General features: G+C 56.5%; 1 protein-coding gene across 1 annotated transcript; it reads right to left on the bottom strand.

The window, feature by feature from the left end:
* Nucleotides 1-5,605: 5,605 nt before the first annotated feature.
* TAFA3 (TAFA chemokine like family member 3) lies at nt 5,606-26,342 on the bottom strand. The gene is made up of 6 exons (XM_052815218.1): nt 26,050-26,342; nt 18,817-18,901; nt 18,416-18,531; nt 9,752-9,901; nt 8,653-8,777; nt 5,606-7,239 (listed from the first exon to the last, which is right to left on the bottom strand). Exons 3-6 carry the CDS (start codon nt 18,528-18,530, stop codon nt 7,228-7,230), a joined length of 402 nt encoding a protein of 133 aa, XP_052671178.1. The 5' UTR covers nt 18,531; nt 18,817-18,901; nt 26,050-26,342; the 3' UTR covers nt 5,606-7,227.
* Between the last annotated feature and the right edge of the window lie 661 nt (nt 26,343-27,003).

The raw sequence follows: 27,003 nt of genomic DNA, 5'->3' as shown, positions 1-27,003 counted from the left end.
CACCTCTCAGCGGTCCCCAGGCTGTCCCACGTCACTTGCCTGGATGCGGGACAGAGGGACAGGCCCTGGGCAGAAGAAACACGACGCAAAGAAAACGGGCTGCAGCCCTGTTCAGCAGCGATTGCTCCAGGGCCACATGGAGCTGGGGGTTTCTGCAGGGAGGGCTGTGCCAGAGCCGCTGGACGCGGCTGGGGTCTCCCAAGCAGGTGGCAGCGAGGGCCACCGTCCCCAGGGACCCTCCTGGGGCACAGTGGGAGCCAGGCTGCCCGCAGCAGGGCCAGGTCTGCGGGTGACCCCCAGCAGCGTGGTTTGTGCCCTGACTCTGCTTTTATTGCACAGTAACATCTGAATGAATATTTTATTCATTCCCTTATGAACATCTCCACAAATGCACATTTTAATAAAACATGAGGACACATTTTTGGAGGAGCCATCTAATGCTTCGAACAGCCCCATCATAGCTTATTAAGCAGAACAAACACTGTGCAGTTGTATTTTTATCTTGGTGACTCTAATGGAGTCCTGCCGTGTGTGAAGCAATGGCGAAGGTGCCCACGGCCCCACGGCCTGGCAGCGGGGCCCGACAGCAGCCAGGGCTGCGGCTGCCTTCTGCTCCTGGCCCCAAGTGCCGGTGGGATGGGGCAGCGCACGTGAACACTGGAGCCATTTGCTTCACCCCCCTGCAGACCCCTCGGTCAAACATGGATATATCCATTTATGAGCATGCCAGAGACAAAAAAAAAAAGCCATACCGAGTTTCTTAGTGAAAGGTATTAGCAAACTAGAAAAACACTGAACCATGTGCTCATGTGCAAAAACTCACATGAGCACCAGAACAGTTGCATGCACCTTCCACCTGTTTGAATCACATAAGCTGGATGAGATGGACTCCACTCCTCATCTGATAAGCCAATTTTGGTTTTCTGCATTCCTAAATACAACATGGGAGCTGCACAGTAGTTTTTTTCCATAGCTGAGGTGATTCTAGCAAAAAACTTGCTGCTTCTGGAAAAGACAAAATTTTTTCTTGTTCTTGTTTGAATTCATTGTAAAAGTAGCAATAAACCAAATGGCCAGAGAGGAGCAAGCTGAGTGACAGCAGCAGGATGGAGGTGGCAGAGGTTACTTCTGCCTCTGCCTGCTACAGGGAAAGGGAGCCAATTAAGTCTGAGGAGGAAATTTAAAGCCAGTGAGAGAAAAATGTTCCTCCAGCCCTAAACTGGGCTGTTCAACTCATCAGTGCAAGAGGCCCCTGAAGGCAAGTTGCCCGCGAGCTGATGTAGGAGCGACACCGGCAGAAGTCACAAGGGTGGCACCAGTTATACCAGCAAAATGTCAGAGCAGGCAAACTGGACTTTGGAGAAGGGCATGGATCAGCCCCGGCCGGCACGTACCGCAGGCTGGGTGGGGGAAAGGGGCACCAAGGACTTGGCTTTTGGAGGCATCAGCTTCTTCCACGGTGACACATGGCTCATGGCATAGGGGTGGGCACAGCCATCCCAGCTCAGATGAGGTGACGTCCCCGCCAGCAGCATCTCTCAGAAAGCTCCTGCTCTGGAACAGCTTTGCCTTACTGCTGACAGGTAGCACTGATTTATAAAGCAGAAATAAATGAGTCTGCTCTGCAATTTCACCTAATTTTGTCTCCCATTTCAATTTGCCATCTTTCAGCATAATGCCGGATGGTTAATTATGTTTCCATCTTACTTCTCAGATAATACCCCCCCTTGTACTGCACATCGTAGCTGCTCAAAGGGTTTCATTTTACCTTTCATTTCACCTCCTAGCACAGGTCTAAATTTAGTCAGCTTGTAATTTTGGGGTATTTTATACATTATGCCTTTATTATTGTGAAGTAAAATGGAATCCTTGTCTTTTAATTCACTCTCTAATAATTCTCCACCAAATCTTAATACAAAAGGCTTTTTTTTCTGAAGACTAATTGAATGGGGTGTAATTATAATACCCAGGGAGATGATACTGAAAGTACCTTAACTGTGACAGTTTCCTCTGACTAATCGCCCCTTCAGCGACTTGCAAATCTTGGATGCGCAAGCTCCCCATCAGTTACTGCACTAACATGCCAGGACCAAACTTAGGGGAATTTGGGCACAGTGCTGCTCCTGGGCTGGGATCTCAAGGTCTCTAAGCCACCGATGTGGCCACAGGGGCTCCTCTGCCCTCCTGGGACCAGCAGTGTGGTCCCACGCAGAGAGAAGGGGACAGGGTGTCTGAGGCAGCCGGGGGCCACGGGGGTGGCACCGTCCCACCAAGGGACCAAAGGCATAGGACATCGCACAAAGTCCTTGCCATGGAAGCAGGAGTCTTGCAGCCACAGTGCAGGGACGTTCCCACCTCCATCACCCTCTTCCTTGGCTTAATACTCCTGCTAGAATTGTTCTGCCTGTTTGGCCAAAGGAAAGCGTTGACAATAAAGAAAGAGAGCACAAGGAAGGAGTGCCAGGAGCTGTGGCAGGAGCATCCTCTCCCAGCTCCCCCCGACCTGAGAGATGGGAGAGAAAATCAGCACTACTGCAGGCTGCAGCACTTTCTTCTCAAAAGCATTTACCTGCCAGGAGGGGAGCAGCGATTTTCCATATTTGTATACTTTACTGCGATAGCAGTATACAACAGACAAGGTCAGCTCTCAGCAGAGACACCAAGGGGCTATTTCCTCACTAAACCATGTATTGCAGTAAGTGAAAAATAAGCATTAAGGGTGGCTATTACGCAGACAATAAAATGTTTTTATATCAGTGTAGGTGTCAAGCTCAACAATTCTGCAGAGTGGATCCTTCACATTATAAGCCGACTACAAATACGCTTAGCCAAGCAGGGATGCTCCTAGCAGCAGCCCAGTGTTTGTTATTAGAAATAACAGACTTCCACTCTGCATTTGGCAGCTAGTGCTCTTGGTGGGGGACAGGCCTCCCAGGTGGGAACAGTACAAACACAGACTGGCCCTGGGGAGGGGTGGCATGTGCAGGGACATCACACTGCAGCAGTGAGAGCCACCATGCAAAGGAGAAAGGACAGGACAGGGGAAGCTCTCAGCAAAGCATCCTGGAGAAATTAATGTGCATTGCTCTAGGATCACCATGAGCTAATTAGCCTTTGCTGGCCAGAACAGGCTTTCAGCTCTCCTCCAGAGCCAGGCATTTTTCTTTCCCTCAAGTACATACTCACAGAGGCTGCAGTCAGTATCAGAGGGAGAGAAGGTATTTAACCAGAGCTCACCAGCTTCCAGCCCAGCCATTGCTTGAACTAACAAGGATCAGGTCTGGTGGGGGGTACAGGCATCTGGGGGTTTCCAGGTGCAGCTTATTCATGGTTAAGCTTCTGCCACCAAAGCTTAGCAGATGCAGCAGGGATCTGCTCCCACAGCGGTGCAGTTCAAGCGCCCTTTGCCACCTCGGATGCTGCAGCACACGCCAGCACTGGTACCTCACACTTCCCCGGGCTGCTCACCTTCCCACTGCCTGTGCCCCTTGATGAGCCCTTGCTGCCACTTCCCAGATCCGATCTGGGATCACCCATTTCTGGTATCTCTCTGGTTAAACTTCCTTGGCCAGAATTCACTCGCGTACAGACTAGTCCTAAAAGCCTCGAGAGCAGGAACCACAGCAAGGACTAACACCAAGGAATAACACTGCCAGAGCCCTGGGAGCAGATGGAGGGATGGAAGGCCCTTCCCACGCTGGTGCAGACCATGAAGTCAGCACCTGACCCGAGGAGCGGAATCAATGAAAGCTCCCAGCCCATTGTCAGTTGTAAAGGGCAGAGCAGGAGCAGACAGAAGCAGTCCTGGCACAAGCCCATGGAGGCAGAGGACAGCAACAAAGTGCCATCTTCCCGCAGCTGTACTGAGCCTAGGGGCATGGAGAACCCCAACAGACACCCACAAGTGGGTGTAGGCAGCAGCAAGCTGCTCTCCCCTCTCCTGCAGGAAAGCAGCGTGTCCGGGACACTGAGGTACCTCCACTGCCCGGGACACCACAGAAGGGCACTGCAGTCCCCTCCAACAAGCCAGAACTGGGATGAGCTAAGAGAGTACAAAGAAAGAGCATCTTCTCAGAGCCACATCACTCCCCAAGAGCAGAACCAGCAGCTGAAGCGCCTGCTGCTCCCCAGCCCGACTGCCCTGGCACACAGCTGGCAGGAGAGGGAAGCTTCAGCCCAGCTCCTGCACAGAACAACAGCAAGAAATGTCAAGAACAGTACCTCCTCCCACAGCAGCACCCACTGCCCCTGCCTCCTTTATTTAAGCTCTCCTGGGCCCACATTGCCTATTGCCCCCAGCTGCCTTCACACCGCACCCTTTAACCCCTTCCCTTCCCCCCAGCTCACGGGGTGCATGGCCCCTGATCACCCCGGGTGGGGGGAAGCAGCAGGTTCTGCTGACAAACCCCATGTTGGGGCTGGAGGCACAAGCCCAGGGGCTCCCGGGCTCCACCAGGCTGGTTTCAGCTGAGCAGAGACAGAGGGAAAGGCTGGTTAATGCAGCCCAGCCCAGGCTCCCGCACCAGCCCCTGCTCTCTCCCGCTGGCATCAGAGAGCAGCAGGGTAAATTATTCATGCTGTGAACAGCGCTCGATAAATGAGCTTGACCGGCTCTTTGTTCCAGCCCGGCAGCCCTGGCCCTTGCCCCAAGCCCTGGCCCAGAGCGGGGCACAAATTGTCCCGTCCTGTCCCCCCACCTCTGCCTCCCTCCTCGCCAGCGCTGCCCTGCGCTCGGGGGACGCGTCCTGCCCTTCCTTTCTGCGAGGACAGATCCTCTTTTCTTCAGTGCTAAGGAATCTCTTGCCAATTATTCTGAATTTGTTCCTTTTTTCTCCCTCCGTTTGCTGTTCTGAACTGATAAGAAGTCCCGCCAGAAATGGCTCTGCATCAGGAGAGGTACAGAAAGCTGACGGTGGATTTTTCTGTATCTTTTGCCCATCTTCGTCTTTTCTCCCCAGGGAAGGAGGCTCCCGCTGCGCATCCCTTCTCCTGATAACTTGTGGCCCAGGCTCGTCTCACTCCTTTGATGGGGGAAAGCCATCTCAAGGGTATTTTCAGTCATTCAGCTGTGCTGGGCCCAGGACAGAAAGCCACCGTGCAGCCGGGGCCGTCCCAGCAGGAGCTCAGCAACATCCCAAAGTCGGGAGAGCTCGCTGGCCCTGGGTGCATGGGCAGCCGCAGGCAGCTGCCAGCTCCTCCTCTGCGGGGCTTTGCCCTCCGCTATTCCTCAAACCTTTCCAGCCAGCGCAATGGATAATAAGAAAAAACATATCCAAACACTTGACAGAACATGAAAGCCCTTTGCTGGGTAACCCAGCAGCCAAGCCATGCAGGGCCCGTGACAGGACAACCACTGTGCCCGCGCTGGCAGCACATCAGTGGCTGTGGCCCCGAGGCACGGCTACCTGCCCACCAGAGCCGGAGAAGGTTGTCGCCGGTCAGGTCTCAGCATGTTGGAACGGAGAGACACGGGCAGAATCATCCCTGCAGCAACGTCAGTGAAATCGAGACGAAAATCAGCCCGCTGAGCATCGCCTGAACTGTTCCTCTGCGGTTCGGCTAAATGAAAGAGTATGCCTTTTTAATGCAACGTGTAATTAGAGAGTGTAAGTCACAGCCAAAAGATTTTATTGAGCCAGAGAATTAGACAGTTGCATGAGTAATGAGAGCGGCTGCTGTCACACGAGCCAGTTGGGATGGGAATGGCCAGGGCAGAGCCCCCAGCCCCTCTGCCTCAGATCCGGCCGGCAAGAGAAGCGCTCCCAAAGCCTCCCTTCGCTGCTGAATGAGAAGATCCTTTGCTGAGATTAAAATGAATTTATTATTTCACAGTCTGGTATTTACATCACATCTGAAGCAGGTATTACATACCCCGTTACAAAAACGTCTAAATAACGAGTCCCGTGGGTGGCAGCCGGAGCACGGCGGCAGGCGGCTGCACGCACACCAGCGTCCCCGGGCAGCACGCCATGCTGCCGGCCCCTGCGCCGGCTCCAGCTCCCGGCCCCTCCTGAGCCAGTGCATCCCCCCGCACGGGTCACGGAGCGGGACTGGGGTGCCCGGGGAGGTGCTGGCCCTGCTCCCGGCAGCGATGCTCTTGCTCAGGCCGTGTGCCACCGGTCCCACCCGTGCAGCAGCCCCAGTGTCCCCAGCGCTGCCGATGTCGGGACCGCAGGGCTCTCATCCTCTCCCCCTCAAGCTGCCACACCAGGGGAAACGGTGCGTCCTGGAGAAGGTCACGAACTCGGGGCCAGGAGATGGTACATTTTTCTTTATTTTGAATTAATGCAATGAAGCCTGGCTCGGTCTGGGTCTCTGGCTGGGCATCTGCATGGTGTCAGGCACGCCAGACCTGCAAACAGAAGAGGGCTTCCCCCACGCGTTACTCTGAAATTCGATTGCAAACACAAGCAGTAACTTGGTGCCTGGGACTTGCACGGTAGAGAACAGATATTAAACTCGCAGCCTGATTAATGCAGTTACTGAGGAAGGAGAAACCAGCAGCATGCTCCATGGAGACATTTCACCATCTCCGGAGGCCGACGGGGTGTCAGGCACCCCTGGCCATGCTGACGCATTTGCCACACGTGGTCACAGCAGCCAGGCCACAGGGCAGGGAAAGCACAACGCTCCAGGGGTCGGAGCAGCCCCTGGGTGACACAAGATCAGGCCGGAGCTCAGCGCCTGCTCCTGGGAACCCACAGGGCCAGGAGCCGTGAGCCAAACGGGGGAGGGTTTCACACAACCATTGACTTCCCAATTCCTGACAGCGACCCTATTCAACATCTTGGGAGATGGGGAAAGGTGACTCACAGCAATGATTTCAGCTATTTCAGAATAAAGCCCATTTTGGGGGACCGCTGTCCGTCTGTCTCTGTATTGTCAACAGCTCTTACATGATTGGAGTATTTTATTTAAGAGGATAGGAAAACGAGCCCGTTTCTTGGTCAGTGGGTGTGTCCACAGGGGAGGAGGGGACCGTGGAGTGACAGGAGTCTCGCAGCTGCGCCGGGGTCCCATACTTGCAGCCTCTGGGGAAGCCGGGGCTCAGCAGGCGCTCTGATCCGGTACCCGGCACGGTCCCGCCAGCGTGTGCAGGACGGCAGCCCCGGAGCATCCCGCCTCCGCAGGGACCACCCGGCCGGGCCGTGTCCTGCTGCTCCCGGCTCTGCGGAGCACCGGGGGCCCGCGCCGAGGCTGGTCAGCCGCCGCCGAGTTGCACGGAGGCTATCGTGTGACCTGCGGGCAGAAGAGAAGAGTGGGGCAGGCGCCTGCTAATGGCAACGGTCCGTTTGTTGGCAGCGGGCGAGTTACCCAACACACCCCGCCGATTCCCCCATCTGCGAATTGTCAGCGAACAGCCTCGGGAGGTGCAAATACGATTGGCTCTTTGCATTCATTTAATGGGGTGGTCGTTCCAAATTTCAGCTTATGGATTGTTTGTGAACCCCGTGCTCTGGCTACAGCTTCCACTGGGGGTCTGTCTGCAGAGGGGACTGGGAGGGGCAAATCCAGCCCCTCGGCACAGTTCCTAATGGGCACCCAAAGTCACCAAAAGTTCTTTCAAAAACATAGGTCTGCGTTTCCAAAACGCCACCTCCCTAAGGGAGGGCAAGGGACCCAAAAGGGGTGCTAGGAGGATGGCCATGGAGGTCGGGGCTGCTGGACGAGGGAGGAGAGCAGAAGCCCTGGGGTCCTGCAGATGGGAACGGTCCCCAGTGAGAGCCCAGGACAGCAAAGCCAGAGCAGAAGCTTTGGGCTAAGTTAGCAGCTGGGGGCAAATTAACAAACAACATTAAGATGGGAAAAAGTCAATGAGCTAAATGTAGTGCTGCAGTTAGTGGTCAGTGATGGATGCCCAGGGCCAGAGGAACCTTCTTGGATGTCCATAAAAACACTTGAGCATGAAAGTGCTTTCCGTGCACAGAAATAATAGCAATAATGAAAAAAATCCCAACATCACTTAATAAGATAATTTTATGGCAGGGGATGTGGGGTGAGAAAAACTAAAGCATAAGGAATAATTACACTCAACAGTATGAACAATGATTACAAAATTATGCAACTGATTAACCATGGCATATATGTAATTACTAATGAGTTTGATAAAATTTTAATTATACCTTGTTCTTTGGGGCATTCAGCAAGCCATGAAAATAATAATCATGTAGCACTCTGTCACAGATGATTGCCTCAGACGGGGGAGTGGTGATGGATTCAGGGCTGCACCACTGGGCTGGGACAAGCAACCTCCTGCCCCAGAGCAGCAGGGAGATGCTGGGGAGCAGCCAGGACAGCCCAGCAGCCCCAGGCTGGTACAGCAACATCCCCAACACGTCTGCTTGTGGGCTGAGCCACGCAACGCCCTCCTCACTGAGCCTCCCCGCAGGAGTTACCGATCAGCAAAGCCGTGGGACCCACTCGGGGTTTGCGCTACCCCCACCGGCCCCTCCAGCACTGGTGACAACAGCACAGCCCAGACCCTCTGCTCTGCTTCGGTGCATCCATAACAAAGGGCGCGTGCCCTGGAGAAGCCGGAGCTCTCCCCTTCCCCTGCGAACTCTTTGGGGACACTTTCCTGGGTTTTGCTTGCCCCAGGCTGGAGAAAGCGCAGCCAGGCTTCCCCCACCAGCACCCTGCCAGGGGACATACCTTGGTCGTCTTCACTTTGTTGCCGCTACTGCAGCTCCAGCCCGAGAGGTCGGGCAGCACCTTGCACTCCTCCCCGTCGAGGCACGGCTCCATCTGGCACCACCACTTCTGCAGCACGATGGAGGCTGGGGGAGAGGAGGGCGTCAGCGGCCGGGCTGCGGCACGGGGTGCGGAGGGTGCCAGCCCTGCCTGCCTTCGGGCGGTGGCAGGAGGTGCAGCCCCTCTCTCCGGCACAGCCCGCGTTTGCAGAGACCCCGCCGAGGAGCTGCTCGTCGCCTGCCTGGCCTCACTCCGAACCTGTTTTCTCTCACTACCCCAGGTAAAAAGCCTAAGGACAGCCCTGTCCTCGCTCCCAGCGAGAGCGGGGAGAACACTGTTGTTCAATAAGCTACTTCGGGCTCCGCTTATGGAGGCAAAGGGACTGTCTACTACTGCTGTACTCCATTAGGCTCTTGTAATTTATGCCTCCAACACAGGTAACCAGAGCGGGCTCCCCTATATTTGGGAACGACGACACACATAAGCTGTTTGGGACAACGAAAGCCTTCCCTGATAATTCATCCTGGTATTTCTTGGTGTTGCACACAAACACACTCACAGGATACCGGCTGTCAAGCAAATCAATACGCACTGGCAGAGGCTGCAGCTGCTCCTGCCGGCTCTTCGGTGATGCCACATGATGTCATTCGATAAAATATACATGGTTTGAGCTTTGCTTAGTGCTCCTTGCAGGTGATGGTGCTGCATGGCTGGAGTCACGTCCCTGCCTCTGGCTGCAGCAGCGCGGTGGGCAGAAGTGCAGGGATTGATGCTGCGGCGCCTGGCCCCAGCGCAGCGACGCACCGCAGGAGCTCAAACCCCTGCAGCACCATAACCCACCCACGGTACACAGCCCGGGGCTGCACAGAGGCAGGTAACGCAGCCACACCAAGGGAGAGCGTCCCCAAAATGCCCCCTCTCCCCCTCTGCTCTGCTGCAGGAGCCCCTGGGCAGGTCTCCTCTGCTAATCCCGGGGCACAGAAACCCCACACCAGCCTGACCGACCGGGAACGCAGTCGGGGGTTGCACAGGACCTGGCTTGCAGCTGCGGGATACTCACCATCCACGCAGGAGGGAGCTGCCCGTGTCGTCCCTGCCACCTGCCCCGGGAAGCAGGAGCATTTCACCGTCTGGGAGCGCTCCTCAATCTTGTTCTTATTGCAGCACCTGTGAGCTGCAATGACTTCACACGTGCCAGGCTCTACGTGCACTGCGGGAGGAGAAACAGCCACCGTCAGGCAGGGCTGTGCCCCGGAGCCCCCAGGCCACCTCCCGCTCACCGCCCCTGGGCAGCGCTGCCGGTGTGTGCCGGGACCCAGGCACCAGGAGCCCAGCGCGGGCAGCGCTGTCCCGGCCTCTGGCAATCGTCCCAGGGCTGCTGATGACTTACACGTGGCTCGTCCCAGCATCTCCCCACCCCACCCATGAGGAGAAGCGCTGGTCCTGCTCCAGACCTCCTACCTCCGAGCCCTTACTCCTAACAGCCTTCACGTGCGTCCTACCCAGCAAAATTAATAGCCTCTTGCCACGGCCAAGCCAAGAGCTTTACTGAAATGAATGTGCACATTAATTAATTGCAGCTGATAATGAGATGCACACTTAGCTATAAGAGTGGATGGCGCATCGTGCTGCCTTTGGCTTCAAAGAGAGTACCACCACCTCCGACCCCAGCTAAAACCGATGCTCCCATCTTGCCATCACACACCATCCTCCGGCTGGAGGAAGGGGGAGCAGGATGGCATTCCCACCCTGCGGTGACACAGAAATGTCACGGTGTTCATCAGAAATCCCGGCTGCTCTGCTGCTCCCCCTCCCAATGCCATTAAAATATTAAGGAAGAAAGAAAACTAATGTATTGGCTTATCACCTCTGGGATCCGGGTATAGAAGCTAGTTAGCATCACAAATCAATGACTTTCACTGGGTAACGGCCCACACAAGCACAATGCAAATTAGCCAAACAGGGCTGGATAGATTTCATTTCCATGACCCATGACCATGACCATGATCCCTGCAGGTCCTGTTTAATGAGCACTGGAGAAGCGAGCGCAGAGCCATGCACTGAGACATCCCCTGGGTCACCAGGAACAGGCTTTTATTTCTGCAGTGAGCGGGAGCCAGGCTGGGAGGAGGACAGGGAAGCTGTGTTTCTGCAGCGTGCCATCCCAAAACACATGCAGACGAGCATGCATCAGGCTGTCAGACCTGGCTGCTCTGCATCCTCAGCTCAGGACCGCGCACTCGGCCCCCTCCCTCTGCACCCCCAGGGCGCGGGCAGGAGCCCTCAGCAGCCACGGGAGGAAAGGCTCGGTAAAGGCTGCAAGCAGGACATGCAGGGCTGCAGGGAGCAGAGAGCCGTGCTGCTGCTGGTGGAGGTACCCGTGAGCACAAGCCCACGCTCAGCCCTTTCCCAGCACACACGGCTCTGGCAGTCGTTCCGACCCCACCTGCATTTGCCAGCTTGCCCTCGCCATCCTGCCCGTACAGCCTCAGCTCCCAGCTCTGCTTCGCCCCCCCAGCCACTGCCAGGAGGGTCCTGCTGAGGGTCCCAGGGCCCCATCCACCCCCATCCCCGCAAAGTGAGGCAACCGGCCCAGGGACTTCGTGCCGCAGGTTCGTGCCGGTGTCCCCTGCCCAGCTCTGCGGGAACTGCCACGTGAAGGGGAGCGGGGACGGCTGACCTGCATCACAGCGAGCGCTCCTGTGTGTCCCCGGGGAGAGGCAGCACGTACCCACGCTCACCAGCAAACACCGCCTGCCTTCCAGGAGTTTTTGGAAAGCAGCCACTTCACCTTCTCAAATGAAAACTCAGGGAAACGGGATCTCTCCCCAGGCACTGGGGGAAATCCCTCTGCCTTGCAGCCACATTTTCACATTTCTGCGGGGAAATGCTGATGCAAGTGCAACTTCCCAGCTTGTGCTGGCTGGGCACAGCTGCGCCAGCTTTCAGCCAAAGCAGCTCTTGCCTCTCTCCTGTTCCCACCGTGTGCGAACACCGGCCGGGAGACAACAGGACAGGACATGAGGAGCCACCCCAGGACCTGCTCTCCAGCAGTGCCACCAGCCTGGGGCCAGGGCAGAGAGACACTCGCTGCCGTGCAGAAAGGCCACATCTTAACGTGAACATGGGCAGCGACAACACTGCTTGTCCCTTGCAGCCTGTTCCATCGAGTAGCCACACACCTGTGCGCTGCACCCGCCGGCACATGGGCAGGATGGGCCATGCAATTGCCGTGGCTTTAATTTGGCTTTATTTATTGTTATTTCATGGTCATTTTCTTTTAATGAACCATCACTTTCACTTCTGCCCATAATAATTACACAATTACCTACCCTGGAAGTATTTTGTAATAGCATCTCTGGCCATAAATTTTATCATCCCTTTTAAATGCCATCATAATTCAGCTTTAATGATAATTTCCATTCTTATTGTATGCAGAAACAGCGAAAAAAAAGCTTTGGTGGAAGTGAGAAGGAAAGCAACTCATTACAGAACAAACGTGACTGTTTTGCCCTGTTTTTACAGTTAATGGGATTTTTTCAAATAATCTGAGGAATAAGCAGAGGTCCTTGGCTTTGGCAGATAGAACCCACATTCCCACCATGCTCTGGTCCAGGACCTCAAGGAGTCACTCACACACCCCGCGCACCCCAACACAGCCCCCCCCGACAGGGGATTTTACACCCTCCAACTTCAGCACTCGCACACAGCTGTGGTTTTGACTCGTTTTTATGAAAGCCTCCCTGCAAAGCTCCATTAGCAGAGCTCTGCCCAGGAGGAAGGGCCAGACGACCCCTCTGCTCCCTCTCACTTCTGCTCTCCGGCTTCTCATTTTCAGCTAATTTAAAAAGGTTCAGCTGAGGGAAAGCCAGGCAGAACTGAGAAATCACTCATTACAGCCATGCAATAAGAGTTTGCTAACATGCCAAAGCCCTTTTAATTTGCTCAAAAAGGTGCAGCACAGAGATAAAGAAAAATTTGCCTCTCCTCCGCCTTACTGCAGCTGGCTGAGCACGGCAGCACCGCGGTGCTGGCACCGCAGCCTCAGAGCCTGTCCTGCCCTGGCAGGAGCCCGTGGGCACCCGCCGCGTCCCTGCCGGTCACACCAAGGAACCCCGGCCGCCCCGGCAGACCGCGGGTGTGCAGACACAAGAAGGTGCTCCCACCAGGACAGATGGACACGGTCCATCTCCAGCTTGCGCCTTGCCCCCAGCTGTCCGGGCACGCCAGGCAGGGAAGGCAGAACCCATGGCAGACGAGAGATGCTCTCGCTAAGATGCTGCTTTGTGCTCCAGCCCCACCGGACCCAGCCCGGGTCTGCGATTAGCTGAGCTGTACCGGGGGTGCAGGTCTGCGGTTGTGCGGGGAGTGCAGAGGGCAGCTGCGAGCCTCAGAACAGGGAAGTTCAGAAAGCCTTTGTTTTCCCTCAAAAGCATACAGCTTTCCTTTGAGCCAGTCGGAGCCCAGGCAGCTGCTGCCAGCGGGGTCAGGCAGCAAACGGCAGTGCCAGGAGCAGCTGCCCCTGCCCGCGAAGGGCTGCCTACAAAGGGCACCGTGTGCGGGGGCAGACACCCCATCGCCCGCAGCCAGGAGCTCCAGCCCACCCGCCTGCTTCTGCCACAGGATTCAAACCGTGAACAGCTCAAAGACAAACTGAAGCACCACAGAGCTCGGGCAGGCTCCTGGCACAGCCCCCCAACACCCTGGCACAGCCCCCCAGCCCCCTCGGGGGCACGCACAGCCCTGCAGCAAGGGCTCTCCTGAGGGCAGAGCTGGGGAGCAGCACGCACACCCGGGACCAAGCCCTCTCTTGGGCCGTGAAATACTTGCATCTGCCTCAAGGTCTTGTGACCATCTGATATCCTGCCCTGGGACACAACTCCACTGGAAACTTGGCCCAGGCACTTCTCTCCAGTGCAGACCCCTCAGGCGCCAGCCCCGGCCCGACACACGGCAGCAGGGCACGGTGGACCCCCTCCCCAAATGATTGCTCCCCGCAGAGCTGCAGGCTGTGTTGGAGCAGGAGGGACAGCCCCACAGGGCGCAGGGCAAGAGCCACCACTCCTGGTGTAAAGCACCTCAGCCCCCTACACACCAGATTCACCCGCTTTCCTACCCCTCGGCCGCAGGCAGCATGGGACCACGCCAGACCCGAGCGCCACGGACGCCGACATCCGAACGAGCTGAGGAGTTCGGGGGATTGTAAGTGGATGCAGATAAACCCCTCCGCATCAGACACAGTGATTCCCAGGATGTCAGCAGGAGACTTTGCTGTTTCCTCGTTGTAGAGGAGATGAGCAGCCCTGTGCCGAGGGATGCTGGCAGGAGAGCGGTGCCAAGGGGTGCTGAGCAGCTCCCTGCCATGCCGGGCTTCCATGTCACACGCCTGGGAAGAGCGAGCAGAGCCCAAGCCAGATCGCAGGGAGAGTGATCAGCTCCTCCAGAGCTCCCTGCAGCTGCTTCTCCTTTTGCTGAGCAGCAGGAAACTTCGAACCAGATAGGACTGAAAATGCAAACCAGATGGATGGTGTGTTTAACACCGAGAGCAGGAAACCCCCAGAGAGCCTGGGATAAGTTCCAGAGCTTCTGGCATGCTTCTCCCTCCCATTTATCTGGTATTTCCCCACTGGAACTCTTTTTAAAAAAAAAATCTTATCTCATGGAACCATAAAAGCATTGTAAGACCACAAGGCTTTTGAATCCTGCATGCAAAAATAAAATAAAACCTCTGTCCTACGCTGGCTGACCTTTAAGTGAGTGGCAGAGCATGGGTTTTTATGGCATAACCTGAAATGACATATTTTTTGTGTCTCAGGGAGGCGTGGGCACAGCTCCACACGTTCAGTGTAAAATATGGCTCTGCTTGCTGGTGGAGAGTTGTAAAATGAAGAGAAGTTGAATGCATGTAACTGCCAGGCAATGCCCAAACCCTCTGCGTGAAACCCCCTTCCTCCTGGGCACTGAAATGCCATTAAAGGGGTCCAGGTGTCCTGAGGAGGGCTGAGCAGCACAGCAGAGAGAGGCAGAACCTGGGAGGGAGGCAGAGGGTCCGGTCCATGGCAGGGAGCGGGGCTGCGGCCTCGGTGGGCTCTGCTCAGAGGGCGGCACGGCCCCGGGGGCACCGGGGAACGAGTGGCTCGTGGGCAGACCCGGGCAGCCAGCGGCGTGAGTGATCTGTACTCCGTGCCCTGCAACAACTCTACTAGTAATATTCACTAAATAATTAAAGTCTTAAAATCACTACTGCCTTAGATGCATGTATTATTTAAGAGGGTGTTGGAGAGAAGCAGGCTTGTTTTTATTGCTCATTATCACTACACGTCAGTTGGGATTTTTTACTGTCTTGTCACCTCAAGACTCTACATCATGCTCTGTCCCCTTCGTTGCACGTGCGAGTGTGCGCACATCCATGAACCGCTCGTGCAAATCCCATCACTACATATGTGCAAGCAGAAAACCGAATGCCTGGACTGTGTCACGAACAGCTGAAATTGTTTGGCCATCATGCGACAGATGAACATGTACGGGCACCCTGCGACTAGGGGATAGAGCTCCCAACACACAACCTGCCTTCCCCTGTGGTGCCGAGCGGTGCTTCCCACACACCCAGCGCAGCTCCTGCCTCATCTAGAGAAGGTGGCTTAGAAAAAGACTCCATCTTGATGTAAAGGCTGCACGTGATGGAGGAACCAACACTTCCCCAAGCAAGAGGGAATCTGGCAGAAGCATCTCACAAATAAACGCCATAGGGCTGCTGCCTACAACCCGAGCAGTGACGCGCTGACCGGTAAATCTCTCTTACAAGATAATCAGAAATTGGTGCTCTGCTCTCCACTCACTCAGAGAACCTCATTTCCCGAAAGCAAATCCCAGCTGCCTAAATGCCTTTGCTTCTGCTCTGGGTTGAGTGATGACTGTGAACAAAGGCAAAGATGGCACTTTGATTATCAGCATTAGAGGGGTTTATCTGAAGATGCTGGGGCCACCTTTGCGGGAGCTGTATCCAGACAAGCAAGCCTTGTTCATCACGTAGAACTCACCACGTTATATGGGGGATTAAATTGCTGGTGAATCATTCTTCACTGAGGAGTCTCCTATTCAATTTCCAAATGACTTAATCTCTGCACTTGATTCATGTGGCTATTTAAATGCAACCACATACCCCAGGAAGCACTGCTCTACTTGGACACATCAGAATTCCCCATGTGCTGGTGAACACAAGTGGTTAAAACTTATTTCCACAGCCAGATGTTTGCAGTGTGGTGTTTCCCTGGACAGCTAACAGAGGGTCTGCACGTGGGCTCTCTGTTCAAGAAATTCAGAAGTTTGAGGGCTCTAAAACCTTGTGGCCCCATTGCCACAATTAAAGATCTTCCTCTGCTATTGCTCATTTTTAGGTGCCAACACCTGGTTTTAACTGTGAATAAACACAATGCTCTAAACAGCTGAAAGCTCTGGACGTGTCTGTCCTTTTATGCACACAATCCACCAGCATCTCTGACTGTGAGGGTCGCAGGCAGGCATCAGCAGTACAGCTATCGCCATTCCCCCCTCCAGTTCTATTCCACATGCAGAAACGTAACTGCGGCCTTCCTAGGACAAAAACGTCATTGCAACTGAGAACGGAACCTTACGCTTATGTTTCAAACATAACCTTTACCAAAAACTGTCCCAAATGAAGCAAAAGCACAGGGCAGACAACAGGAAAATAAAGCCCATGAACTCAGCAAGCAGACTAAGAATTCCTGGTTTGAGCCCATGGAAACCCAGCCCAGGAGAGGAGGCAGCCGCCAGCGCAGCCACACCAAATACTTACAGTGCCAGGAAACCAGGACGTGCAGAGAGAAACCGTGTTAATACAGACACAGAGTGGGGTCAAACTTTTAAGTATTTGCTCCTGGTATGCCCTCTTTGCTGTGGATTAGAATTTGCTTGAATAAAAAGTACAAGATTTGGTCCACTGTGGATAAGTCTGTGTGAGCAAAAAATCCCCAGCTCTCTGCCTGCGAGCACATGAATTCATGAGCCTGTCTCCTCACGTATGGAGCGAGATTTATACATAATTCACACCCCACGAGTACACTTGGGCATTTGCACTTTAAACCTGGGTGAGTCGCTGCTTTATTAATGCCAGGTCTGACTCTTCCAAAAGCAGCAGCTCCTCTGCAAACCGCTCCTGTCGGGGACCGGGCAGGTTGGGTGAGCGCCCGGCTGCGGGCACTGCCCCAGCCTGTACCCTGGGGAGTCCTGAGCCGGTCCCAAAAAGTCATTCCAGAAATGACTAAGGAGTTTTATCTTCTCACACACCTGCTACAGGTTAGAAAGAGGGTAAGCAGGTAACTGCTGACTAGCTGGTTGAGGCAGCCACTCTGGAAGATACGTTTTGGTTTTAAGCAACGAGGATCGGGATTATAGGATTAGAACTGCTTTAACTGTCAGGCAAAATGACAGAAATAGGACAGGGTTAGGTGTGGGGTCAGGCAAGAGCACGAACAATTTCAAATTAACCCCTAAATACCTTCTTTTCCAAACACAGGCACGAGAGGCAGACAGCACGTGCCCCAGGACTGCTCCGTACTCCAAGCGCTCGCCTCTGGGGCACAAGTCTGCCAGCACACCAGTAACGTCAGCTCCCACCCACCCACACCATCCTCTCACCAGGCACCGAGGAGAGGAACCCCCAGCCCTGGACCACCAGATCCCCCCTCTGGACTGGCCCATCGGGCTCCTGCACCGGGCAGGACGGGGACGAAGGGCTGAGCACGGCTTCTCAGCTGCTTCTCTTCTCAAGACACAAACTTCAGCCACGCGTTCATGTAACCCCCTCCAAAAATCACGCTGATTGCACAAAACAGCTTTCCAACATACACGAACAGAGGGGGATCTCAAAGCCACCGCTGGGAATAACAAATTAACACCCCAGAGCCAAGGCTACGCTTTCCAGCAAGACTTTCAGTTCTACATCAGTTTATACTTGTTCCACGTTTCAAGATGATCTTTACAACCAGAGGGCTGAAAATTTGTTTCTAATGAAAGCCTGAAGTGGAGAGCGTCCATCGCATAACAAGCATGGTTTGTGACACTCATTGCAACTTAGATGGAAAGAATTACCTCAGTAATAACCTGAATACATAGATGTGTCTCAGATTTTGCCACAAACATAAAGAAATTTGCTTTTCAGCTCCTCAGACCAGCTAGGCTCACCAAGCAACAGTTTTTAAATGTCCCATATTAAGTATTTACAAGTTATAACTCCGAGGAACAGCTTTACTGCTATATGGCTCCAGGTTCCTGCCTGTCTCCGAGAAGCAGCCCAGGGAGTTTCCTGCACGCATGGACACTCGAAATGCAAATCCCGCAGCCATCACAGCAGCACCGGAGAGAAAATGTCGGTGCCTTTCGGCATCCACTTGCTGGATTTTGCCCCGCACCTTCAGCATGCTCATCCTCACTGCCCGGACCCCGAGGTCCCCCGGGCCATCGGCCTCTGGTCCCCAGAGAAGCACCCACCCACCCCCACAGCCGGTGCGTGCCACAACCAGAGACCACCTGCACTTGTCCTCCCACCCAGGAACAAGGGACGGACCCTCACCAAACATCTTGGCCCCACGTAACCCCCAGCCTGGGCATCCCATGGAGACCCCAAGGTCCCACCAGTGTCATGGGGGCTCCGGGCAATTGCACAGGAGCATGATGCCCATAGCGAGGATGGCGGTTCCCCTACCTGAATGGCTTCTGTGATGGGTGGAGGCCAGCGTCAGTCTTCCCCACAGCGTGGTAAGGCAAAGAGTGAGCACGAAAACCCATTTGCTCAGGCTTTGTATGTCTCTCTCACTCATTCTACCAAAAACAAGAAGAGACGCATGGAGGAAGAGGGGCTGAGGAGGGTTGGGAGGTGCAGCCCCCACTCACCGACGCTGCTGCACACAGTGGTGCAGCCCCTGAACACGCATGGCCACGGGGACCGGGGTGGCCTGGCTGCGGGGACACAGCCCTGGAAGGCAGGGCACGCACCCGGGATTCATCCACAGCCCTCGGACGGGCTTGGACTTCTTCAGCAGCCAGGCCATCGCAGCAGGACGGAAAGAAATCACACCAGCAGTAGCACAGATGAGAGATAGTTACCTTTTACTGGGGATTCACACTAACACCTGCGCATCTGCCAACCTCGGGTAGGTCAGGTCTTTGCAAGGGGCAGACATCAGTGCATCTGAAAGGAGAAAGAGAAATATGGGTAGCGATACCTGCTGTAAGTACCCGGGGAGTGCGAACCACTGTGTCCCCTGGGAGCGGCTGGGGATGCCTGGGAGCTTGGCTGGTCCCACATTGGCACACACGCTGTCGTGCACACAAGCACACGCCTGCCCACGGCACGCAGCAAAACCTCCCTGGGAACTCAGCCCATAACCCTGCTCACCCCCTTTTAACAACAGCGGGACTCCACCTGCTTCAGAGGAGTTGCTCCTGATTTTTACCGCTGAGAGCGCAAAATCAGGCCCGTTATAGTACGTTATTAACGCAGATCAGAAACACTAAATACAGACCCCGGGTGTGTGGGAAGAGCCAGAGTAAATCAGCAATGAGTCATTCCAGGTATCGCCTTTTCCGTGTGCAGTTATGCGCTGTCATCGCCCTCGTGTCACCGAGGTCCCTTGCAGTGACGCCCAAGGTTTGGCTCTCAAGGGCTGCACACTTGCAAACCACTCACTGACAGACAGACGGACAGACCGACCACACCGGCTGTCCCAGGGCCCAGCACCGCACGGAGAGCCGAGGAACGGGGCAGCCGATGCCCGGGCGGACACGCGCAGCCCGTGGCAGTGCCAGGACCCGCACCCCGCTGTCCCAGTGCGATGCCTTCTTCTGGGGCTGTTTCTCCTCTCAGCACAGCTGCAAAGTTCATAAAACCACACAGACAGACACAAAACTGCGTCCACTACCTTTGAACGCACCTGGTCCCCCAATAACCTCTCTTGGCCCCTCCGTGCACACCAGGGCACTGCGCTGGCACCCCCTCCCACGCCACGTGGGATGTGCTGGGAGGGAGGTTTTACATCATCTGGAGCCCTTAAGGAAAAATTTAAATCCCCAAAGACTTGGTATTTTACTGTCAACTGCTTTAAATATGTTCTCTGTACCATTTATCAGCCACAGCCCTGCAGGTGGAAACGGCTCTGGGGCTCTGCTGGCAGCAGCACGAGCGATAACAGCTGCGACGACGACTTCTCCGCTCGGCATCCGCCAAGCGAAGTGACAGCCTCCCGGCCTCGGTTATCGCCTGCTGAGATCTAACCGGGTCCAGGGCAAATAACCATGTCCCCCATAAAACTTCAGTGCCGGACCATAACTTATTAACGAGAGGCCAGGAAGACAAGTGGCAAAGACGCCGAGGCTCGGGAGCGCTGCCAGGACCAGGCAGCGGGTGCCCGGGCTGCCCCTGCCTCCCGCAACGCTCACGCCTGCGCTCCCCTCCCCGGCGAGCTTTGCCGCACGGGGCCCCGCTGCCCGCACCCACCGGGGCCGACGCTGGCAGCACGGGATTCCAGCCGGGCACTGGACAAACCCGGGCTGCTGGGAGAAGAAATCTTTAATTTTCAACCATTTTCTAAATTTCTGTCTGCTCTAGACCAGGCTGAGACAGTAAAACAGACTCATATAATGAAGTGCCAGAACAGACAACACCGACAGTTTTAATCGAACCAAAGTGTTTTGAGGTGGTAAAAGGGCATTTCTTGTTTTGAAGCATTTAAAAATGAATTGTTCTGTTTTAAACTGACATTTCAGAATGAAAAATGTTTCATTCCAAAATGCTGATTTAAAACGATATTTTCCATTTTGATTCTCCCAGGTTGGGGGGGGGGGGGAATTCAGAAAATGTCACCAAAAACGTTGACGTTTGCCTAGAAAAAACAGAAAGGTATCTTGACAAAACCACCTATTTTATGATAGAAAAGAATTTAAAGGTAAGAAAATACTCCTAATTAACACTGCGGGATAGCCAGCTTGGCGAGGAGCAGACTGAAGTGTGGTTGGTGAGGGCGCGGACACGCAGGCATCCTGCTCTCCTTCCTGGCCCCGTCCCTGCCCACCGGGTGACAAGGGACTGATCCTGCTCCAGCACAGCCTTCCCACAGGCTACACCCCGTGCTGTGGGGACTGGAGGGGCTGTGCAGACCTGCACCGCTGCCCAGGGCTGAGGCAGCCCCCAGCCCACCCAAGCCACCACATCACCAGGACGAACTCAGATGGCTTAATGTGCAAGAAAACCATCACTCCTTGAAGTTGGCGTGAGTTGATGCAACAAGACTGCGCCGACTCCCTCGTGTATTTAGGCAATCTCCGGCGCTCCGGCGGGGCTGTTGGCAGAATCTGCTCTGCAAGAGGCTTCCTCGGGCGGGGGGGTTCACACAACAGCCTGCACTGTCAGAGCCCCTTCAGAGATGCAACAGCCCATCACGTAAATATTGATGCCAGCTTAAAACGCGTACTATTTCCTCAATGAAAAAGTAAACAGCTCTCTCAGAGCTGCTCAGCCCTTCACGTAAATCCAGGGTCAGTGCGTGCAAAAGCACTCAGCACTGCGGCCAGCCAGGAGCGGGGCACGATGCCCTCGCACACCTGATGCCCTCGCACACCTGCGTACGCACGCACCCACCCCTGCCCACGCTGGGCCGGGGGAGCCAGGGAGGAGCCGTGCCCCGGCTGGGCTGGGACACGTGCCAGAGCACACATCTGTCCCACCCCACTGAGGGCCGCATCTGGCAGCCCAGATGTGAGGACAGCAGCCACGGTGCTGTCACCAGGCTCTGCATTTCTTGTGGCAATGAACCCCCGACGCCAACGCACATCCCACGCAGCTTCCAGCAGAGCAGCCGGGTCCCCGCGGGAGCTCAGCCCGCACCGAGAGTCCCTGGTCTCCCGGCTGCTGCTCCAGCTGCCCCTCCACACGGGGCGTGCAGGGAGCACAGCTGAGCTCCCAGGCACGAGCACTGAGCCCCACAGCAGGCAACAGAGCCCCTCTGGAGGAGCCTGGCCCCAGCTCCTGCCCATGGGACCCTCCGGGCCACGTGAGGTCTGCAGCAGACATCCCTGAATCACTCGGCTGGACCAAAAAGCAAGTGCACCGCTGGCCACCTCCATCCCGCACAGGACAGGGACACACTCCCAGTGCAAACTATATTTAGCTCAGAAAGGCAGAGTTGTTTGCTATAGCCAAGGAAGCATAAATAAATCACAGAGTTATCAATAATGCAGCCCGCACTGTCCACACTGCACTCAAAAGGGAAGCCACCGCGCCAAGCGGCAGGAGCCGAGCCGGCAGCCAGGGAGAGCACGCAGGGTTCGGAGGAGCACGAGGCTGAGAGGTGCCATCCCTGCAGCGGCCGTCGGAGCGATGCTTCCCCCAGAGCCATGCCGGCACCAGCACTCAGCACTCCCACTCATGCACAAACTCCCGTTAGAAAACACAGCTTTGCAGAAATTGCTATTTTGACAGTTATCAACCTCCGTCGTCATGAGACTCCAACTACAAAATGTTTGGTCTGACTTGAAATTTTTCAGCCTGGAATGTCATTTTGAAATGAAGAGCAGTGTTCTGGCACGTCAAAGCACTCAATTTTGATTGAAAATATCAGTATTCTCTCTTCTGTTATGTTCTCTTTGGAATTTTGTGGAATTTTTCATTAATATTTTTTGTTAGCTGCTTTCTGCCTTTTGGGTCTGAGCTGGGACGTGAAGTAACTGCAAAGTGCCCAAATCTCTCTGAAGATAAATCTCAGTTGTAGCCAGCGCAGCAAGAGATGACTGTTCCTCTGCATGGGCCCACATGGCCCGGGCCATCACCCACACCGGAGCCTCATCGAGGTTCCCCCAGCACACGGGCACACCGGGAGCACCTCTGCGCTGCCCTCCCAGACGCCAGCAACTCTGTCAGTCGCAGGAGCTAGACACTTTTCCCCCCTTCTTCATTAAAGCCACACGTGTAACTGCGACCCTCCAGCCAGGACTGCTCCGTCCGCAGCTCGGCTGGCACTCAGCCCAGAGCCCCACAGTGCTAATGAGGGACTCTCTGTCATTCCAAATTATACTCCAAGTCCTGCCGGTCTGGAGCACTGTTTGCAATGCTTCATGTGAGCTGGATAATTACAGTTAGCAGAATTCCACCCAAAAAAGAAAGAGTGGTGGGGGAGGTTGGCACATTGGCTGGTTTTATGTGCCGAGCAACACAAGCCCTCCCTGCTGCAGCTCTAACACTGTCAACCTTTGTGCACACCTGGCCCTACAGTTCTGCCAGTTTTCTGAACGTTATTTTCATACTCCTGCTGTTTCAGCACTTCTTGGAACTTGGGCACCTTTGTTTGGTGCAAGAAGAGGTGCAGGCTTTGGCCCAACAGAGCACAACCTGGGGGTCCACGGTGCCGGGCAGACCTGTACCTCAGCCGCGGAGCAGGGAGGAAACCTGGCCAGAGCCCAGCAGGCACAGAAACCTTCCCGTGATGTTGGAGAGGTTATGTTGCCCGTTGGAGGGGGTGATTTTATTTTAATACTTTCCTGAAGCAAAAAGTCAGACCATCTTAGCAAATGCCCCACTGTGCAGGACCGGGGGACAGGCTGCACACCCAGCCCCATGACTACCCTGCACATCCCTGCCGTGCCGCATGGCTACCTGGCAAACCTCATGACAGAAGTGGCCAAGCCAGCCCGTTTCGTACAAGAGGGAGGGCTGGACCCCAGACCACTGTGCCTGCTCCGTGCCCACCGGTGCTGCCCAGAGGGAAGGTGTCCTTCCCTCCCCCCAAAGCACAGCTCCATGGGCTGCACAACAGGCGATGGCAGCAGCACAGAGAGGCTGCTGAGTTTCCTGAGAAGCTGACGCCTCCTCAAAAGATCCTGACAAGCAAGGAGACACCTCCACAGTCCCCCGGGAAGGCACGGCACAGGCTCTGGTACGGCTCTGCCTCCAGCAGCCAAAGAGAGAGCAAAAGCAGCAGGGCAGGCTTGACAGAGGGCATCTCCCTCTCCCCCAAGGCTGGAAAATCAGCTGAGCACTGGATCCTCTGCCCCGGGCAGGTGAGGATACACTCAGACATGCACAGGCTGTGAGGTTTGGGCCCAGGACCTCTGAGACACTCTGCTGCTGCCCGTCCTGGGAACGAGCTGCAAGGTTGGGGGTCCCTGGGGAGGCTGGTCAGCAAGATGCTGCCATCCTCTGAGCACAGACCGACAACAGCAGCAACCTCCACAGCTTCGGGTTCATCAGTGCAGGCCAGCAGACTGGCTAAATCCTAGCTCCCTCCGCAGCACTGAGGATGCTTAATTACAGGCAAAGCTGGGAAGTCAGAGCTACCGTGGCCACAGAGCCGGGGGCAGCGCCTGGAAGGCTGGCATGCCCACTTGGACCTGCACTGACGGGAGCTTCACGCAGCATCTCCCGCACCCTCCCACACTCTGTACTGCCCTGAACACTGCACTGCTACTCCCCAAAGGGAAACCCCACCGCAGGGGACTCTGGCCCAAGCCCCAGAGCTCCAGGTTGAGCCAAGTCCTTTTGCACACTTCATTTTAGCTCTTACTTGGGGTGCACTTACAGCAGTCCAGCCCCACAGATGTGCTAGGGACGGCAGCATGAGGCATGTGCCCTCTGACCAGGCAAAGAGGTGGCAGGGGAACACAGAGAAATGCAGAGGACTCTTTCCCCCAGGTGTGCTCTCTCGTCCTCTCCTCTACACTGATTTATTTCCAGCTCCTTGCTCATTCCTCCAGCGTCTGCAGCATTTCCTTCCCAGCCAAGATGAGCGGGAGAGTTTTTAACTCTAATTCCACCCAAGCACGGGCCTGTTCCTTCTCCCTCACTCGGTGAATCCCACTGCCCCGCTGCCATTTTGAAGGTCAGCTCTGCTGACAGCTCAAACCTCAGACTCATCCAGTGCCAGGAACCTCTCTCTGGCAGAGCGTGGCCACTCATCAGGGTTGTTGAAACCCAAGGTCAACAGGAGCTCAGTCAGTCTTGTCAGTGGAGGAAAGCAGACGACTTGACAGCTCAAGTTGTTTCCCCAGGAGATACAACATCATCTCACCTGTGCAGGCTCTTTGCTGGGATGTGGGTGCCCCAGCACAGACGAGCGCTCCCAGGGCAAGGGCACCTGCACACCTAATAGCCCGCCGAGCCTCGCACTGCATCAAAAGGGATGGCTAACCGGCAGTAGGAGGGGACTCCTGCTCCCTGCCCAACACCCCAGCATGGATCCGCTCCTGCCTGTCTCCAGAATGAGACTGGTACAACTGACACTCTCCTCCGGACCACTGAGCCTCCCCTCGCAGGTGAGGGGGGCACCCAGCCCGTGCGAGCTGCTCCCCGTCCTGTGCCCCTCGAGCCACCCCACGGGGCCAGCGCCCCTGCCCCGCTCCAGCCTGGCATCGGCCAGAAGCAAGCCCACCCCGGTTGAAGGAGTTACAGCAGAGAGGAACGAAGCAGAGGAAGACTGAAGCCCACATCACATCCCATCCCAGACTGAAGCCCACATCCCATCCCGTCCTGCCTGAAGCCTGGGCTGCAGCGGACAGCTTGCACCAAAGGCAGGCAGCGGCTGGTCTCCATTTCCCCTGCCAGGGTGAAGGAGCATTTTTGGCTGCAGTAACCTCGGATCTCTCCAGCAGCGCTTTACCTCCCAAAACGGCAAGCGGCTGCGCGGGGCTGGCAGACTCGTTGCACCGGGGGTAAACCGCACCCCTGGCCAGAGCGCAGCCCCGCAGCAGGACCCTGCCAGCCCCGGTGGCCAGAGCCAGGCCCCGCTGGGTCGGGCACCCCCTCCCGCGAGCACTGCCCCCCCCCGCCGCAGGGCGGGCAGGGGCCGGAGGTGACCGCTTCTGCTGGAGTCACCCGGGACCGAGCACACGGCAGGGGCCGGCGCGGAGAAACTTACTGCGAAGACCGGCCCGACCCCCCCCGGGCCGCCGAGGGGCCAGCGCAGCGGGGGGGGCTCGGGGAGCCTCGCACCGCCCCGGGGGGCCATACGGGACCGAGACACGCCGCACCGAGCGGCGACCGGGCCGGGCCGGTACGGGCTCCGCTGCGGAGCCCCGGGCCGGCGCCCCCCGGTGCCGCCGCTGCCCGCGGGCACGCCGAGCACCGGCGGCTCCCCCCTCCGCCCCGGCTCCCCGGCCGGGAACGGCGCTGCCCCCGCCAGGGCTCAGCGTCGTCGTCGTCCCCCCCCCGCACCGCCCCCGGGAACCGGCACCGGGCAGGGACGCGGGGCCCCGACGGCGCCGCCGCTGCGCCGAACCTCGGGCACCGGGGCCGGCCCGGGGGTGCCGTCGCGCCCCGCCCGCCCCAAAACTTTCCGTCCGGGCCGCACGTACCTGCCGGTGCCGTCCGCGCGGGCCGGGGCCGCCGCTGCCCATGGCCGCCGTCCGCCCGCTCCGCCGGGTCAGCGCCGCGTCCGCGGGCCGCTGCGGCCGGGGGCCGCTGGCATCGCCGGGCGGCGGCGGCGCCGGCAGCGCTCGGCTCGGTGCGGGGCTGGGCTGGGCGGGGGCGGCGGGCGCGGAACCGAACGGCCCCGGTACCGGCGCGAAGGGGCGCAGCGCCGCCTGCCGCCCCGGGACCGGCACCGGCGATCCCGGGCTGGCGCCCGGCTCCGCACCAACCCACCCCACCGCCGATCCCTCCTGGAAGGACGCTGCCCCGCCCCAATTAGCCCCGGCGCTCATTAACGTAGCCAGTAGGGAGGACCGGTCTCAGCTAAGCTACCTCACCCCCCCCCCCCAAAAAAAAAAAAAAAAAAGAAGGCGCGACAGCCCCGGCGAGCAACGAGCGGTACTGTATGGTGCGGGGACAGACGGACAGACAGACTGACTGCCGGCCCCGCTCCTGCGGTGCTCTCCTCCAAGCGGGAGCTTGGCTTCAGCCTCAACCCACCAAAACTCGCAGCTTTCTGGAGCCAAGAACTGCTGAAACACCGGTGCTGCCCCGGACCCCGACACCAGCCTGGGACGGTTGTTGCCCCAGAGCAGCTCCAGGCTGGCCCAACGAACCCCTCCGGGCCACCCCAGGACACCTGCCCGTGCTGCTGTGACAACTGGCAGCAACAGGCTGTAAAATGCCAACAAACAGCAAAAGCGAGGACTGAATTTTCACAACAATTGCTGCCAGGAGTTAGTTCCACAGCCTCAGGGCAGCTGAGACAGAGGCTGGAATTACATACAACTCATTTTCTTTGCTTTACTCAAAACTGTTTGCCTATCAATGAACACCTTTGTTTTTTGAAGACAGCTCACAGTTTACTCCGGGACCTTTCAAGCCAGCGGTTAGCTGGA

Source organism: Harpia harpyja, chromosome 19 (genome assembly GCF_026419915.1).
Source record: "Harpia harpyja isolate bHarHar1 chromosome 19, bHarHar1 primary haplotype, whole genome shotgun sequence".
Lineage (NCBI taxonomy): Eukaryota > Metazoa > Chordata > Aves > Accipitriformes > Accipitridae > Harpia > Harpia harpyja.
Note: the sequence above shows the minus strand (reverse complement) of the source record. Positions and strands in the feature narration are given on the sequence as shown.